Source organism: Pleurodeles waltl, chromosome 3_1, assembly GCF_031143425.1.
Source record: "Pleurodeles waltl isolate 20211129_DDA chromosome 3_1, aPleWal1.hap1.20221129, whole genome shotgun sequence".
In the NCBI taxonomy this organism is placed as follows: Eukaryota; Metazoa; Chordata; class Amphibia; order Caudata; family Salamandridae; genus Pleurodeles; species Pleurodeles waltl.
This window is the reverse complement of record NC_090440.1, coordinates 525,965,192-525,984,400: the sequence shown is the minus strand read 5'-3', so window position 1 is coordinate 525,984,400 and position 19,209 is coordinate 525,965,192. Positions and strand designations below refer to the sequence as shown.

The 19,209-nt window shown below is 43.1% G+C and overlaps 1 protein-coding gene across 1 annotated transcript in view; it reads left to right on the top strand.

Annotated features, from left to right (window-relative positions):
- The window catches only part of PCSK6 (proprotein convertase subtilisin/kexin type 6), a 1,406,757-nt gene that overhangs the window by 209,712 nt on the left and 1,177,836 nt on the right, over nucleotides 1-19,209 (top strand). The window contains exon 2 of the mRNA XM_069222809.1: nucleotides 19,010-19,114. Within this exon, the coding sequence (XP_069078910.1) occupies nucleotides 19,010-19,114 (105 nt within the window). The remainder of the gene's footprint in view (nucleotides 1-19,009; nucleotides 19,115-19,209) is intronic.

Below are 19,209 nucleotides of genomic sequence, written 5' to 3'. Positions count from 1 at the left end.
AGGATGAATTTTCTAAGTGCGAGGTAACTTCAGATGAAAACCGCTGGTTAAGTGTGATCATTGATGATAAAAGTGCCTAAATATTGTGGTTGGAATGTAACTGGCAATGTAAAAGCAAGAAGGAAGCAGGAAGTCAACCAAACCTAAAACCAGGAGCAAAAGCGAAAAAAGATGATCTTGAGTTTTCAGCATATTTTTGTTCATTTTAATTTTCGAATTATTTCGGGTTCTGAAACAATTTTCTTAGGATTAACACTAGGTAAAAAGGAAAATTCTTGTATGAAATTTCTCCATGCAAAAAGTGATGAAACTTCGGTGGCACTACAAGTCATATTATTACAGGGAAATTATATAATTGGTAAGTACGAAACTCAATCATCTTGAGTATCGTTATAGTAACATCAGAGATAGTGGTGTATACATTGATTAGTTTGTACTATTTTGGCCATTAAAGTGAAGTTGATGACTGGAAGAAAGAGTTCATTCAGCTCTGTAATGCTTTGCAAAGGACTTTCCAAAAACATAAAATGTGTTGAATTCCTCTGTCAGAAAATAACGTATTTGGTAAACCATGAAGGCAAAAATGTGCCTGACAAAAATATTTAGCAATTTCTTCTGCATTCAGTAACTTAGGAAAAACTAGCCATCTTTGAAAAAGTGTTACTTGTAGCCATTATAACATTACCCACGTCTGTGGGTGGAACGCCAGTTATAAAGTCAATAGAGATCTTATGCCATGGTTCAGGATCCCTGGTAAAGGCTGCAGATCTAAAGGCTTGGAACTGAACACCAATGGGTCATGAAAGGACATATTCTTGACCGTCAGAATGAACATAGGCCACTAAAAGAATTGTAAAACCAGATCTAAAATGGCCTTAACTACCCTATTACTGGACATAGAAGAATCATGGCACAAGCTGTAGTTCTTTCTTTAATAGGAATGAGAAAAGTTCTTTGCCTGAAACACATACTATTACATCATATAATAGGTGTCTGAAGATGAAGCTCATCTAATCCTTAAGGCACATCCCTTCTTCAACCTATTTCCCCCTTTGTAGAAAAGGACTGACCAGTTCTAGCTATATGATGATAAAGAATTATTAGTTACTTATACATTGGTGAAAATTCAAGATAAGTATGAAATAACGTACCGGACAAAAAGTTACTTGAGCCAGGGATGCAGCTTAATAGAGAATTAGAGAAAAACGCAAATCTGACCTGTTGACTGTTTCTAAATGGAATTCTGATGTCCTATCAGCCCGAATTCCGAAAGGTTCCGTGGCACCCATGAAAAGATGTCTTTCTTCAGTACAAATATTTTTCAAAGCTAGTAACTCTTTCAAGAATAATTTCATTTACTTCCAGACAAACATGAAACTAATCGAAATTAGGATGTTTTCGTTCATCACTTTCTTGCAGTTGTAATAGGACAGATCCCAGCCGATTTATAAGAGGCATTAGTCTCTACAATTAACTTCACTGAGGTGTCTAAATGACACAGTATCGGAACGTGGGTAAACAGTCTTTTAAGCACATTGAAAGCCCTTTAAACTCGATTTTCCCTGCTTTCATATTTTCCTTCCTAAAGACCTGAGTGATGTCACTGGTTTGCATCACAAAGTATTTAACAAATTAACAATAAACAAATTGCAGATCTAAGGAAATTTTGTGTTTCTTTAACAGTGGTGAGAGAAGGCCATTTAAAAATGGTTGACATTTTCTTTCGATCTATGGATGTACATGAAGTATTCAGTCTGAATTTAACATAGTCAAGCTATTTTTCTCAAGTTCACAATTCTCAGGTATACAATTCAAAGGATGTAATTGGAGTCCACGTAGCACCAACTTCACATGTTCTTGATGTTGCGTAACTTTCTTAAAAAATATAAAATGTCACCCGGCTGGAGTAATACAAACTGATTCACAATCCTGAAAAGATTAAGGGGGTCATTCTGACCCTGGCGGTAAAATCCGCCAGGGCCAACGACCGCGGGAGCACCGCCAACAGGCTGGCGGTGCTCCCTTGGGCATTCTGACCGCGGCGGTACAGCCGTGGTCAGAAACGGAAAACCGGCGGTGTACCGCCGGTTTTCCGCTGCCCTGGGGAATCCTCCATGGCGGCGCAGCTTGCTGCGCCTCCATGGGGATTCCGACCCCCATACCGCCATCCTGTTCCTGGCGGTTTTGGCCGCCAGGAACAGGATGGTGGTATGGGGCATGGGCACTGCAGGGGCCCCCGTAACAGGGCCCCACCATGATTTTCAGTGTCTGCCATGCAGACACTGAAAATCGCGACGGGTGCAACTGCACCCATCGCACCCCTTCCACTCCGCCGGCTCCATTCGGAGCCGGTATCCTCATGGAAGGGTGTTTCCCACTGGGCTGGCGGGCGGCCTTCTGGCGGTCGCCCGCCAGCCCAGCGGGAAACCCACAATACCCGCGGCGGTCTTTTGACCGCGCAGCGGTATACTGGCGGTTCAAGCCAGGCCGGCGGCTTCCGCCGCCGGCCAGGGTCAGAATGACCCCCCAAATCTCTGAAACATTTAAAAATAGCAGGAGCATTTCAGAACCCGAACGTCATGATGCAATATTCAAAATGTCAAAATGGTGCCTGAAAAGCTGTTTTCCACTTGTCATCCTCTTTTACGTGCCCCTTTGACATATTCCATAAAAATTTTAATAAGAAGTAAAGAGTATCAATCTTTAATCATAAGTTATTTTAATACTTTATAGTTACTTCAGTCTAAAACCTCAATATTTATTATTTTATGTATATTTGTAATAGGCATGACTCATCCGGGAAAGTATCCTGGCGCTAATAACAGGGTGTTGATCTGGCTGTTTCTGGTGCATAGGCAAAGAGCCATGTCTTTAGTTTCTTGCATTAAGAACTGAAGAGGCGGTTCTTTAGTGTATGGGGAGTTCGTTCTAGGCTTAAGGTGTGAGGTATTAGAAAGCTAGGACACCGGCCCTGGCTTTGTGTATGCGGGAGATGTATGGAAGCAAGATGACAGTCAAGGGAGATTTCTGACCAGGGTGTGGAAACTGATGTCACTGTTAAGATAGGAGGGGTCTTGATTGTGCAGGACATTGCATCTATGTGTGGGGAGTTTGAGTGTGTGTTTGTGAACAGGGAGACAGCAGAGGTCTCTGAGTGAGGCAATATGTGTGCATGGTGGTAGTGTGAGTCTGCTACTGCATTTTGTATGCTCTAAAGTTTTCTGATCACTTGGGTGGTGATGCCGACAAGTGTGCTGCCCTAATCCAGTTGCTGGTGATGAGAACCTGGCTGGCAGTTCTGTTAGTGTTGATCGGGGCCATTTGAGGGATTTTTTTGAGAATCTTCAGGGTGTGGAAACAGGAAGAGGTTCACTTGGCTGGTCATGACGAGTTGCTTGTCCACCACTATTCCTAAGTTTGGGCAAGTAGGCCGGGTTTTGGCCTGAGATCTGCTGGCCACCAAATGGAGTTCCATAGCAAGGTGTCCTTGCTGAAGAATACAGTGTCTTTTTTGTCTGTGTTAAGTTTCAGACAATTGATCTTCATTCAGATGGCAACTTCAGACATGCAGGAAGTGAAGTTGGTCCACATGCTGAATGTTTCATTGGAGTGTGAAAGGATGAGCTGTGTGTCGTCAGCATAAGAGCTGATGTTGATTTTGTGGACCCAGATAATGTTTGGGATTGAGGGAAGATCCTTGGAGTACTCCGCAGATGAGGCTAAAGGGGATCTTTCTTCAAAATAATGTATGATTAATCTAGTTTGCAGGTTATACTGTAACCAGGCCTTGATTATCTGCTACTCATTCTCGGACAAGGAATAGATTTGTCCCAAAGGTATAAAAGTACCCTATTCCATTGGTATGGTGCAAAAATAGCCTTTATCAGGAGGAAGCAAGCGAACCTCAGGCTTATTAAACACTGTATCATATGCATGGTAATGTGGGTGACCCAAAAAAAAAAAAAAAATTACCCACAGCTGAATTAGAAGTTGAGGTGCCATCTTGTCTCTTCAACTGGTAACCAGTCACCAGAAGCTTAGCAATGATCATGACAAAATTAGGATACGATGTTGTTTGACATACAAACAGTACCTCTTCAGCCAAGGAATTCCAAAAATGACAGCATAATTAGAATAATCTATTAAATCAAAACAGAAAAGAGAGTATTTCAGTATGGTCTCCATAAACCTATTATGGTAGAGAGGCCTCCCGTACTGGACCTGTAGCCATTGGCCTCTCATCAACAGTTTCGAAAAAATCAAGCATCTGTTTTGCTTTTTTAAGAATAGTATTCTGTAGCATTCAATCTTGGTTCTTAAAACATTTTACATACAAAACAATCCAACCTTAAAAGGCTTTCCTTCTTGAGTCTTCAAGACTATAGATGACAAATATTTGGCCATTTGACCCACACATGAATAATCCAATACGAGGAATCCAGCACACAACTTCAGTTTCTCAGATCCTTCAAATTTGCTCAAGTTGGGGCGGGCATGAAATGGAATCTTCACATTCTGACACAACCCAGCCTCTAATAGGTGTTCCTTTTTGTCCTCTGGAAGTGTAATCTTTATTTTTTCCTTTTTCAGTGATTCATTTTGGAAATAAGCACCCAGCAATTCTGTGGTCTATGTATGCACTGGAATCATGTTCGAACAGGATAACAAACTCTTGAAAAGACATGGGTGGTCATTTTGACCCTGGCGGTCCGAGACCGCCAGGGCTAAAATGACGGAAACACCACCAACAGGTTGGCGGTGCTTCCTGGCCTATTACGACCGCGGCGGTAGCGCCGCGGTCGCACTGCCGGGGCCGGCTGTTTCCCGCTGTTTTAGCCCCGGTGGTTTCCCGCCGTTTTAGCCCCGGCGGTGATAATCCACCAGGGCTCTGGATTATGACACCCCTACCGCCAGCCTGTTTCTGGCGGTTTGCACCGCCAGGAAGAGGTTGGCGGTAAGGGGTGTCCTGGGGCACGGGCAGTGGCATGGGCAGTGCAGGGGCCCCCTAACAGGGCCCCGGCCAGCTTTTCACTGTCTGCATGGCAGACAGTGAAAAGCGGGACGGGTGCAACCTCACCCGTCGCACGGCCGCAACACCGCCGGCTCCATTAGGAGCCGGCTCCTATGTTGCGGCCTCATTCCCGCTGGCCCGGCGGGCGCAAACTTGGTTTGCGCCCGCCGGCCCAGCGGGAATGTCGTGATGAGGGGCCGCGGGAGTGCGGACGCCGCCCGCCAATGTCGTAATGACCCCCATATTTCTTTCATTACATTTTTTGCAGTCTTCGGTTAGCAAGGCTAATTAATTTAGTTCAGGAAACAAAATTAGATGTTGAATACAAATTAATGTGTCCTTAAACTCGATTTCAACCCAAGATGAAAGGCTATTTGTTTTTTTACAACCCAAGTAGTCTTTTCTGCCAATTGACAAAAACTAGCCACAAAAGTCAATGCTTCCATTTCAACAAACTGAATATCATGAAACGCTTCCTCAGCTGAATGGTCCTAATCGGGACATTAAGAAACATTCATAAAACCATTAAAATGTTGTATAACTCTCCAGGCAATAATCTAAACTTCTTACTTGAGGAGCTGCCCAAGGCAGTTCCAGTAAGACAGCTAAATAGATACCCTGCCTTTACTCCATCCTGAGTATACTGGGAAGAGGCGGGGCAAGCAAAATGAAGCATGAGGGTTATCACCTGTTTATTTTAGGGCTGAATTGTCAAGGGAAAGTTGTTAAAAGTTTACACCACGTCATGAGAAGGATCCGTGATGTGAACAGAGTCTGTCTAGAACTGGAAGCAGTAAAGATCTTTTATTCATTCTTCATTTCCTGAAAAAAGAGCTCCTGATTATCTTATAAACATATTTCTGGAATCCAGTGGGTTTTGCTCCCCCTTTGGGGCAAATTGGGGCCAGTCCCCCTTGTGCCCTCCTGGGGGTGGGGGGAGGCAGAAAGACTGGCATGCTCCTTTTTGGTGGTGGTGTGGCCCAGTGCCAGGGTAGACACCCTAATGCTTTGCTGTTGTGCCCAAATATAAAATCACTAGTGTCTTGTGGGCTCTTGAACACTCACCCAAGGGGCAGATTAGGGGCAAACGCTCCAAATGGGGCAAACCTGCCTAGAAAGACCTTGTTGCCCCTTCTGGAGTGGGGGTATGGCCTGATGCCAGGTAGGGCTAACCCATCCTTTTGTTTTTTCTGGCGCCATTTGAAACCTCGGAAATTTGGTGGGCTTCATATCCCTTGAGCGGGCAGGTGGGGGTGGGGGGTAAAAATTGGTGCAAACGTGCATCTGCCCCTGGGGCGGGCAGAAAGACTGTATTGTATCTTTTAGGATTGGGTGATAGTTCCATGCCATGGTGAGACACCCCATTTTTAAAATCCCTGGTGTCTGATGGGCTTTCCATCCCTTCAAGGGCAGATTAAAGGCAACCACACACTCACGGTGGCAAAAGACCACCTGAACCTCTTTGTTTTTAAAACAAAAAAGACCCCCCTAATCTGCCTCCTGAAGGAAGGGGGAGAAAGATTGTTTCCCTTTTTGGGGTGTGAGCATGGCCCAATGCCAGGGTGAACTATCCCTACCACCCTTTTTTTATTTCAATTCACTGGTGACTAGTGGGCTTTCTGGCCCCCAGGGGGGCAGATTAGGGATAATCAGCCTCTTGGGGGGATAAGAGGGAGGGTCTGAACAACATTGTTGTTCCCTTTTGGGGTGGGGACATGGCCCTATGCTGGGGTGGTCCACCACCACCCCTTTATTTGGAAAAAATCCCTGATCTCTCGTGGGCTTCCTACTCTCCCTAGAGACAGATTAAAAGTTAATCCCCCAAACTGGCACCTGTGGTGGGGGGGAAGACTGAGTTTCCCCCTTTTGAGGTGGGGGCATAGCCCTATGTCAATACCAGGATGGTCAGTGCCCACCTCTTTTCAAATGAAATTCCCTTGTCTCTAATAGGCTTTCCGCCCCCCTGGTGGGGCAGATTGGGGTAAATACCCCCATCCACCACCAGTGAAGGCAGAAGGAGTGATTGTGTCCACGGTGTTGGGTGGTGGAGAGCTAAGGCCCATGGCCCAGGAGGGCCAGTCCCCCACCTAAAAAAAATATAATAACCCATTGTGTCAGTGGGGGATGGGAATCCCTGCTTGGGAATCTCCAAGAAGGGATCCACTATGGAGAAATACCAGTTGAAATGGGTGATTCACCCCTTTCCACCAATACCTTTACCATTGAAATTGGCTCTCAGGGGGGCTGAGCTATGTCCCCAAGCACCGATGGAAGTGACACGAAATTAGCCAGTTGGTGAGGGATTCGCTGTGCTTGCCTCTTGGACGTGACGTCAACATCAGTAGCACCTCACTTAAGAGTGCTCTTGTACTAAAGGTCACATCAAGTATAGTCTGATTGCTAAAGGCTTGGACCATGAGCATTGCATTTGGTGTGGGAGTTATGGTGTGCATGGTTTTTGTGAGTAATGTATTGTGGTCCTAACCATATCAGTGTTTTTTCGGTTCCCCAATAAAACTGGTTGAATGTGAACTCTGGATTGCTGGCTGTTTGCTGGGAACTGGAGGAATGTTGAACTGGTCTGTCACCTATTCTGCAGCACCAATGCGAAGTGCGGTTGAGCAGCTTTGGTCAGAATTCTTTGGACATACATATATTTATATCCAAATTTCGTTATGTTTCCAAACAGAATGGGCACATTCCAACCTCTGCTATTAATTTTATTTCTCACAACATTAACAGAAGCAACTTGTCCTGTGCCAGCATTTGTAGATAAAATATTATTTGCAGAGAGTAAAACATGAATAGCTGCACCAGAATTGGGGCATGAAGCTTTGATGGTTAACTCTGTAGTCCTCATTGTGAGTTTTGTGGAGGAATGTATTTTGTTTGGTATGCTCAGATAGGGGTGGATGGAATTTGTGGATATTCACTCTGTGGAGGTCCACAGAGTTACAAAGCAACTCTGTGAGATTCCACTAAGTTATACCAACAGACAGAAAATGTGCAGCTTGTGCTGCTCGCGCTGCAATTTAGGGGTGATAGAGCGAGCAGTGCTGGAAAAACAGCATGAATGAGACCATGCTTGTACATGAGCAAGGGGCGATTCAAGTTGATTTTGCTGCCAATTGAGTCGAAAATCTACTCTAGCAGCATCAAATCTACTTGACCGCCAGCCCAGTGATCGCGACCGCCCTTGTTAGAAAATCGTGCTAGGGGAAGCCAAATATTGCTGTACAGCTCGTATTTTCTGTAGCTTCATGGGTGATTGCCGGAATTTGGCCAGAACTCTACGTTAAAGAGTAAATCAGAGTGACCAAAATTCTGCCAATTTTGCAGGCTGTAGGAAACATTCTGCTCACCCCTAGTTTAGATCAAACTCCAGCACTTACAACATTTGTCCTCGGAATTAGGAATAATCTCATGGCTCCTGGAATACAAGGTCTTTTTTCACAGTATTTTAGGGTCGCGAGCAAAGCGCTCCATCCCTCGTGTAATCTCTCTGTGGGCTTTTAACCAAGCCCATGTCAAGACCATCCGTTTGGTTGGTTCGTGGGCTTGCCTTTTAAAATTAGTTGGATTTCACTAGTCGGAGGCATGCATGCGTCATGCCTCTTCCGGTGTTTAGCCCGCCTCGTGCGCACCGCCCAACTACTAAAAACATACAAGACTCCAAGTTTTCCGTATGGTTTCTGCACTACTTTTTCTCTTTATTTCGTAGGCAGCGTGATCTCGATGGGCAGAAGCCGAGCTCTTTGCATGACATCGACCCTGTTACATGGATATTTGTACTTTTGCCGGTTACATAGATAATTGCACTTTTGTTGATACGTTTCACTTCGAGCAAACTTCTGTTTCCTTTTCACTCATTTGGCTTTCCGCTCATGTTGGCCGTCGGGTCGCTTATGTGAAACTTTTACTTTTCAGTTTATGTGGCAAGAAAAATCCAGTTAGGAGTTTACAACGCTGTTGGACCTTTTTTGCTTATGCTGGGTCATCCCCAATCTTTTTGCCTCCTATTTTTCTGACCGTTGCTGGTGGTTTTTGAACTCTGAGCACTTTACCACTGCTAACCAGTGCTAAAGTGCATATGCTCTCTCTGTAAATTGTATTGTTGATTGGTTTATCCATGATTGGCATATTTGATTTACTAGTAAGTCTGTAGTAAAGTGCACTAGAGGTGCCCAGGGCCTGTAAATCAAATGCTACTAGTGGGCCTGCAGCACTGGTTGTGCCACCCTTATAAGTAGCTCTGTAATCATGTCTCAGACCTGCCATTGCAGTGTCTGTGTGTGCAGTTTTAACTGTAAATTCGACTTGGCAAGTGTACCCACTTGCCAGGCCTAGACTTTCCCTTTTCGTACATGTAAGGCACCCCTTAGGTAGGCCCTAGGTAGCCCAAAGGGCAGGGTGCAGTGTATGGTTATGGTTGGACATATAGTAATGTGTTTTATATGTCCTGACAGTGAAATATTGCTAAATTCGTTTTTCACTGTTGCAAGGCCTGTCCCTCTCATAGGTTAACATGGGGGCTATCTTTAAATATGATTAAAGTGTAGATTCTCTTTGGGAGCGGATGTGCATGTGGAGTTTGGGGTCTCTGAGCTCACAATTCAAAAATGCATCTTTCAGTAATGTTGTTTTTGAGATTGTGTGTTTGAAAATGCCACTTTTAGAAAGTGAGCATTTTCTTGCTTATACCATTTCTGTGACTCTGCCTGTTTGTGGATTCCCTCTCTGAGTCAGTTTAACAGCTGGGCTGGTTGCACCTCACACTAGACAGTGAAACAAAGGGAGCTGGGGTGTAGTCTGCATTTCCTGATGAGCCATCTGTGCTAGGAGGGAGGGGAGGAGTGGTCACTTACACCTCAAATGGCTGTGCCTGTCCTCTCACAATGCAGTCTCCAACCCCCTGGTGAGTGTCTTGGACCTGGCCTGGGCAAGGCAGGATTTCACATTCAAAAGAGACTTTACTTTGAAGTAAGCCTACTTCAAAGCAGAAATTGGGTACAAGAAGGGCACTCAAAACCACAGGCTTTGGAACACTTCTGGAAACAAGAGGAACCTCTGCCTGGAGAAGAGCTGAAGAGCTGAGGAAGAAGAGCTGCCCTGCCTGTGACTGTGCTTGGTAGAGCTATCCTGCAATTGCTGCTTCTGCCAGAGTAAGAGGGCAAAGACTGGACTTTGTGTTCCTTCCATCTTGAGAAGAACTCTCCAAGGGCTTGATATAGAGCTTACCTCCTGTTGTTTGAAGTCTCAGGGACAGCAAAGACTTCTCTCTGCCAGCACCTGGAGTCTCTGGAGAGACTCCTATTCTGCCCTGTGGTGCCCATCCAGTTCCTGGGACCCTGAAAGGAGAAGCTGGCAGCCTAAGAGGAGGAAATCCACGCACAGAGCGCCGTGTGGGGAAAAGATCGACGTGACTCCGATCTGCGGCTGAAGAATCGACGCACGGAGCTGGAGAAATGACGCGCAGCATCGCTGACGGAGATTCGGAGATCGAAACCCGCGCTGCGTGGTTTTTAAATCATCGTGCAGCTGGATTTCCGATGCAAGTACTGTTGGGTGTGTAAAAACAACGTAAGGCCTGCCCGGACCCGAGAGTGCCGACCGGATCGACGCATCGCTCTCCTGCGGAGAGAAGAAACAACGTGCCCCGACCCGACCAAAGGAGAAACAACACAAGGTCTCGCTCATGAGTGAAATCGACGCATCACAAGCCCTTTTTGATGCACACTCGCCCGTGCTGGGTTATTTTTGACGCACCCAAGGTACTTTTTCACACTAACAGTGTTAGTGTTTTAAACTACATAAAAAATCTTTTTGCTTTTTAATTGATAACTTGACTTGTGTATGGTGGATTTTTGTCATTTTGGTCTTGTTTTGTTTAGATAAATATTTTCTATTTTTCTAAACTGGTGTTGTGTCATTTTGTTGTGTTTTCATTAAGTTACTTTGTGTGTTAGTACAAATACTTTACACCTAGCACTCTGAAGTTAAGCCTACTGCTCTGCCAAGCTACTAAGGGGGTAAGCAGGAGTTAGCGGAGGGTGATTCTCTTTTACCCTTACTAGAGTGAGGGTCCTTGCTTGAACAGGGGGTAACCTGACTGTCAACCAAAGACCCCGTTTCTAACAAACGCTATTAGCTTTAACTCAAGTAAACGCGAGACCCGTTGCATTGCAAATGCTTGTTCTGATTCTGGGGACAAACCCACTGACACCTTTAACCTGCTCAGGGCAAGCAGAAAATATAAGCAGGAGGGCCCATGGGGGACGTGACTATGATCAAAGGGGAAAATTGGTCAGGATGTAAGGCAATGGATGGCTTAGGCAAGGGGACTATTGCATACTCTCATTTGGCGCAGTAGGGGTTTCACTAGACCAGGTTAATTGTAACCACCTGGGACGGTATATCTCTTCCCCTCCAAAAAAAGCAAAGAGAAATCTGCAGGCTAGAGGTGTGTTCTAATACTTTCAGTTGAACCAGCTGAACAAAAAGGAAAAACGATTCTAGCATTAAGCATGGTCAAGGTTTTCTTTTCATAATTGTAGAATGAAGTACCAGAGAATTTGTCATCTATATTTTTGGTTTGCCTGTAAATATTATATTTAAGACCGACCTTTAAAGATATTATTTTCAAACATGGCTAAGTTCCCAAAGACGAACGCTCAGACACGTTTATCAGTAGTGAAGGCTTTGAAGATTTGAAATATTTTATAAAAATATATAATTCATGAAATGATTAATGAAATGTATATTTGACAAATATACGCATGCGGGTCGATGTACTGGATTGTTTAACCCAGCCATCCATGTGGAAAATGATTAGGTGAACGTGCTGTCTGCTGTATCCCTATGTTTTAAGGAAAATGTTTATAATAGTTATGTTGTTGAAGTGAGGGTCAGATCAATTATTCCTTTTAAAATGCTTAATGATTTATTTTAAACATGACTTGCAGCCTATTATTATGAAAGCTTGTTTCAGTTATCTATAACTTTTATTTCAACTCATGCAATAAAGCAACCGCTTTAACTGGTTTGCACATTCACATGTACAAACCAGACAAACTAGGGATTAACAGGAGTCTTGAGCCCTTATTACCTTTGTTTAGATCAGCTAATGGGTCAGCATGGCAGAAGCAGAAAAAACAATAGTCAATCTTCACATTCTTTGGCAAGAAGTGTAGATGACATAATACTCCTACTTGTCTCATAATCCACATAGTTTGCCTGCACAGACACTCTGCAGTCACGAGGTGAGGGTTAGGTTTTACTGAAAATTTAATTTCACAAGGTAATGCCATAAATCTGCCCACGAAAGAAAGATAAAACACAAAATACACATAACCCAGTTAGCATCTCATGTAAACTGTAAAAGAAGACACACTTATCAGTGCTTCCTAATCTAGCCTTTAGAATGACAGGTTGCAGTACTCTCAGTACTAAAAAAATAGCACCTAACGCTCCTCGCTCACATTTGCAATCATTCTGATTCATGCTCAAAGTGAGTTTACCAATATCCATACGCACGTCTCTTAGTAGCTCACTCTTCACAGCAATCACATATATTAGGTTCATGTTAGCTAGACAAACTAACATTGTTGCTGGCCATTTTGCTGAAAATTAGAATGCTTTCATCATTGCCACTCCCTCTCTTTCTCACAACAGAGAAGGCTGCCAAAAGTGGGGAATCATTGGCAAAGCCAGTAGGTCTGACATTTGCAACCTAGAGCTACAGTTATTTTTTAATGTTTGTATTTTAAATATATACCAAAAGAAAACAATGAAAAAAATGCTGCCGTCTGGTGACTATATGCTTGTAACAAAAACTTTGCACTTGAAAACAACGATAACGATCATATATAGTTTTAATAAAATCGTGCAAGTGCTTCCTGGCAAGCATGTATACTCACAACAGGCCTAGAAACCATTTGTATTAGTTTTAATGTCCATCAAAGTAAAATATGATTCCTATTAGAGCAAAGAAACTAAGTTACTATAACTGTAACACAAAGACATGATATAAACATACGAGGGTGGCAAAAAAAAATAAAAAGGATAAAAACAATTGAAAGAAAAAAGCTTCTGGTGCCCCGGGGTTAAAGGAAAGCTGTTAGCGAGGGTAAATTATTCCCCATACCAGGCCTAACTTTCAAACAAAGCAATACCTAAGCTGCCTGCCTGTCTAGCAGGATTGCATATCTTTCGTAGGTGGTTATCTTCACTTTTAGCTTATCTTTTAGGATTGGAAAGAAGCCCAGTCGTCCTCTTCTTCGTATTTATAAGAGACAGTGTGTTCCTGACTTGAGATATGGTGCAGGCATTTGGGGTTATTGTGACACCAAAAGTCTCCAGATCAATGAAAATACAACATTCAGAAGTACCCTGGGGATTCCTGCTAGCAGCCCTCATTTTTTTGTTCATGAGAAACTTGGGTTACACTTTGTTGAGGCCAATGTCGAATTGGCTCCTTTATTGCTATGGTGTGCAATCTGGTGCAATAACAAAGCCTCTTTAAATAGGGACATAATTAAGGATTACTTGGCATGTGGCCAATTGTCCACAATCCCGACTTCACTATTTCCACACCACCTTTTCGCATCTGGGAAGGAAATGCTTTTTCTTGAATGCGGGGATCTTAGGGAGGGAGATGCATAGTGGATCTCTGGTAACTTTTTGGCAGACAGGGCCATCAAGAGGAAGTTCTGTGAGCCAGTAAAACCCTTTTTTAAGGAGTTTGTCATGATTTAAACGACCGCCGGATGGAGCCCTACTTGGAATGGGTTAGACACTCTTGAGAAAGAATGTTAGTCACCAAATTTCATTTGGGGTCCATTAGATGGAAACTTTGGTCATGCGTTGGGCACTATAGTACAAATTCTATTTGTTGTTATCCCTGTGATGAGGTTTCTCCCCAGACCCTGTTACATTTCTTATTTTTCTGCAGGCAGTATAGGTCCCCGTCAAGAGGTCTTTTAATTCCAATTTTAAAGAAGCTTCAGATCAGAAAACATAGAGTAGCACTGCTCTACCTGCAGTAGCTGGGCTCAGAAAAGGTTTACTATAGTGTTGTTATATTTTTAAAATTAACTCTTCGATATCATAATTCTTTGATGTTTTAATGATCACCTTTGTTCATTTGAACCCAGATCTTGTATATATATACCAACCATTAATATTTTATTTCATAATTGTATTACCTGTTTTTTCCTCTAGATGAATGTTGCGTTTCATGTAACATGTTCACATTGTATTTGTTGTTCTTTTATGTCTGTTTTCATGATAATCCAATAAAGTATGTTTAAAATAAAGAAGGAAAAAAATGGCAAACAAAATTATTGGCCAACCTGTCCTGGCACTAAAGTGCAATTCTTTTTAAGTGGGTGTCCGCGTGTGATTAGTCAGAATGTCATCGCCTACAATGCAAGAGCCAATGGCTTAACTGGATTCACCCGTGCCCCATGCTGTGCACTGTGGTGGTCGGAAGCGAAATTCAAATTATGGTTCAACAGACCAGTGGATGAAGAGGGTTGAACCAAACACCCTCCATATGTGTTTTTTTAAATTTAATTTTTCATTGCATGTAGCCTGTGAGCCCTAAAAATGAGGACCGATGATTTTTGGTACCCTAAGTGGCCCTGAACAACTGCCATTCAACCAGAAACAGTCAACAAGCCTATTACTATTCCTGGTCCTTCAAATTTTTGCCTTGCCTGGAGCCTTAAAAAATAGTACCCACATTTCTCATACAATGAACACGAGCCTCCCTCAAAGAAACAAACTACCAACAACCATGAATTTGCATTTTTTGTTATTGCCCACCAAACTGGAAATTGGAAATTGAACGCCACCTCCATGACATTGATTTCAAAGTGACGCACAGCCCTTCCCACGGTTGCTGGTGATTTCCAACCACGAAGGGAAAAAAAAAGAACTTGCATGGGATTTAAGTTGTTTCACAAATATTTACAACACTTAGGCCCTTATTTATACTTTTTGGTGCAAAACTCAGTTTTGCACCAAAACGTTTTGCACCTGCTTGCACCATTTTTTAGCTCCAGCTGGGCACCATAGTTATGGAATGGTGCAAGCTGGTGCAAAGGGTAGGCTAGCGTAAAAAAAAATGATGTTAGGCAGGTTAGAATCAAAATAAATGACTCTAACCAGGTTAGCGTCATTTTTGGACTCTAAGGGGCATATTTATACTCTGTTTGCACCAAATTAGCGTAATTTGTTTTACTCTAATTCGCCAAATTTATGGAGTTAAAGTAATTTTTTGGAAGTGGAAACCTACCTTGCCTTAATGAGATGCAAGGTAGGCGTTCCCGTGCAAGAAATTACTCTATGGCCTTAACGCCATATTTATACTCCCGTGCAAAAATGGTGCACGGGAGGAAGGACGAGTCAAAAAATGGTACAAAGCTTGCTTTGCCCCATTTTTTAACTCCTGGATCAGGGCAGGCATTAGGGGACCTGTGGGCCTATTACCATAGTGGAACACCATGGAAAAAGCCCACGGGTGCCCTCCCTAGGCCCCAGGGGCACCCCCACCCACACCAGAGGAACTGCAGAGGATGGGGGACCCCATCCCAGGTAGGTACAGATAAGTACAGGTAAGTATTGCATTTTATTTTTTAAAGTGCAATAGGGGGCCCTGAAATGGGCCCCCATACATGGCACAGGGTGCAATGGCCATGCCCAGGGGACACTTGTCCCCTGTGCTGGCCATTGAGGAGGTGGGGAGTCATGTGGCATGGTAGGTTTAGCACCATAAAATGACGCTAATCTGGTTAGAGTTAGTTTTGCACCGAATTAGAGGGGGAAAAAAATGATGCTAATTCGGTGCAAACAGAGTATAAATATGCCCCTAAATATGGCGTAAGGCCATAGAGTCATTTTTTGCACGGGAACGCCTACCTTGCATCTCATTAAGTCAAAGTAGGTCGCCACTTCCAAAAAATTACTTTAACACCAGAAATTTGTCGCTAGACGGGTCTAACACCAAACTATAAATATGGAGTTCGTTTTGCACCGAATTAGAGTTAAAAAAAAAAGACGCTCATTTGGTGCACACAGAGTAAGTTTCCAACAACCCTGAATCATTGCTTAAAATATACCTTGATGCAGATATCTTCACGGAAAATCAGAGTTTCCATCTCTGCACATACAACATTGTATACTTGGCAAAAGTTACAGCTGTGCATAATGGGCAAAAGAGCAGGAAGTAGGTATTCAAGAGTACCCCAAAAAACATAACCATGCTGAAGTTCAGAAGCTTATGAGGAACAAAGATCTCTTTAAATGTTGATCTTGTCACATTTGGTGTGCATTCAAAGACAAAGGTCAAATGTCTCCTGACAAATTACAACCCATTCTTTTATCATGGAGATTCCTGTTTACATTTCTTTAGCTGCAAAGTGAGAGTTTTTGTAAAGTCAACAATTTTGCAGGAGTACAGGAAGTGTAAAAGGAAAGACTGCATGAAGTTGTTTTTTTAGCATGCAACAAAATTTAAATACATGTAAATGAACTGTATACATATTTCACAATATATCACCAGTAAGATAAGCATATTTGAAGCACATTTTTGATTCTGAAGCGTGATGGAAACAAAGGGCCTGGTTAAGAGTTTGGCGGTCCGAGGACTGCCAAACTCACAATGGTGGTTGGAGCGCCGCACTCCTGGTGGTCTGACTGCTAGATTCTTATCCTGGCGGTCAGACAGACAAGGCAACGCCACCTCCACCAGGATCAGGGAACCTGACAGGTTGGTGGCAGTTGGAATCGTGGTCAGCCACAGCAGTGCTGAGTTCGGCACCGCTGTTCTGACCATAGCTCCCCTTTTTGCCAGCCTTTACATGGCAGTTGCTCCTCCAAGGAAAGGCTGGTGGAAAGGCAGTGATGAGGGCTACAGGGGCCCCTCTGCCAGCACTCTCAGAATACGCTCTGTCTGCTGTGCAGACAGTGCACATTCTGAGGGTGTTTGTGTGCGACGGCATTGGCCTCTGTTCCCTAAGGGAGGTGAGGCCAATGCTGCCACACTGTTTCCACTGGGCTGACCGGTGGAAATGTCGTAATACAATGTTTTCACTGGTCATCCGGTGTGAAACCGTCATAATATGACAGGGTTAGGCTGCCGCCTTGACGGCAGCCTCACCTCGCCGTATTGGTGAGATCGCAATCAGGCCCAAAGATTTGAATTAAATCAGAACGAATCAAGACACTTGAGGTGAGATGTACTAAGATTGCAAATAGCTCGATTCGCAGAATCATACATTTTGGTACTGGAAAAATCCTTTTTCCAACGTACAAAATATAAAATATGATTCGGTAACTTGTTACTAAACCTCAGTTTGCATTTGCAAGTTGGTATTTGGAAGGGCTGTGTTTTGGCCATCCCTTTCCAAAATCCGTATGGCATGTATTACTGTTTTGAACCAAAGACCAGTCGCAAAACAGTAATACTTTAGCACCATTTTAAAAGTGATGGTAACCCATTTGCAAATAGGAAGAGGTACCAAAGTGGGCTCTTTTCCTTTAGGAATGTTGAAGAAATATTTTTTAAGAACAGGCAGTGGCCCCCAGACCACTGCCTACTCTTAAAAAATGAAACTCCAGTTTCATTTTTTTTTTAAATGCGTCCTGTTTTCCTTCAGACTGTCAGACACAGAGATAAGGCATCAAGGGTTAAGCATAGTTGATATCTTATTCTGAGGTTCCTGGGGTGGGTGTGATTCCGAGTTTGGCCAGTCACCAGTTGGAGTCACATAGGAGGGTGTCCTTGATGAAGATCATTACTTCTGTCTTGTCAGTGTTGAACTTGACACAGTTGGCTTTCTTCCAATTAGCAACTTCGGTCATGCAAGTTGTGAACTTTTTTCTTGTCTTGTCCAAGAGTGTATGAGTTGTGTGCCACTGGTGTAGGAGAGGGTGTTGATGTAGTGTGTACAAATTATGTTGACCGCAGTATTCAGTAAACACTGCAATGGCTTGGTATGGAATGGAATGCATTGGTACTGGTATTTAGTTACATATCCAGGTCCACAAATGTGCCTTGTTAGACAACTGGCATCTCAACAAAAGGTTAAAGGTTTTAAGGGCACAAAATCCTCCCACTCATTTGATCATCTCCAAATAAAGTTCTTTCTTTCTTTGAGAATTTTGCTAAAACTAGCTATACTTCATCGAGATGCTCAAGCTTGTAAGACATAGTAACATTCAATATGGATTGGGAACCAAATAAATTTTTTGTTTATTATGCCAGTCCTTTACGTCTTAGTTTTGTATGACTTTGAAATTAGGGTTTTACAGGAAGTCTATGGGACTCCACACAAGAAATAATGTTGAGAGAGAAGAGACCAATCCTCACCCTGGGTTTATTGTGACTAATGAAGGATCCACTCCACCAGAGGCTGATGGGTCATCCAGTCATGATTAATCAGACATGCAGCCTGCATTGGCAGGTGTACTGTGTAAAAGAAATGGCAGAGATGTACAATTATAAATATGTCAGGCTTGCCCTCATTAATGATACAAAGAAGGACCGGCCATGCTGCAGCAAATGTTGCTTCTGTGGCAGAGCTAAATCTTAGCTGTCATTGCACATAATAGTACAGCAGTCACCATGCTATACTGTCTACATAGGTAGAATTGGTACGAGTTCTGATTGTGGATACCGATATACTTTCTTCCTGTCCAGGTCGGTAGTTGTCTTTCATGACAGACGATAAACAAAATTCAAGGAAGCCATAGCAGTCCTCAATTTATGAGTGTTTATATTTCCATTGGTGATGTCTCTTTTATGTCTACAGGTGCTCCAAGATGAAAAGAAACGGTATTTTGCTTTTGTAGCTATGTTGTATTTGCAAACATTTAATGTTATATTTTTGTATCATGACATAGCACGATAATGGAAATATGACTACTTTGGTACATTGTTCTTAGTTCTCCAGGTTCATAGCACTGAATGTAAGATGTTCCCATTCTGTTCCACAGATCGGAAGTTTGGAAGATTACTACCATTTCTATCACAGTAAGACAATAAAGAGATCAACGCTTGGCAGTCGCGGGACCCACAGCTTCATCCGAATGGACCCTAAGGTACATCTAGAAGTCCGATGACATTTTATATAGATTGTAAGGCTCTCTTTACTGGTACTTATGGAAAGATCACGCGATGTTGTAGATGGGCTAAT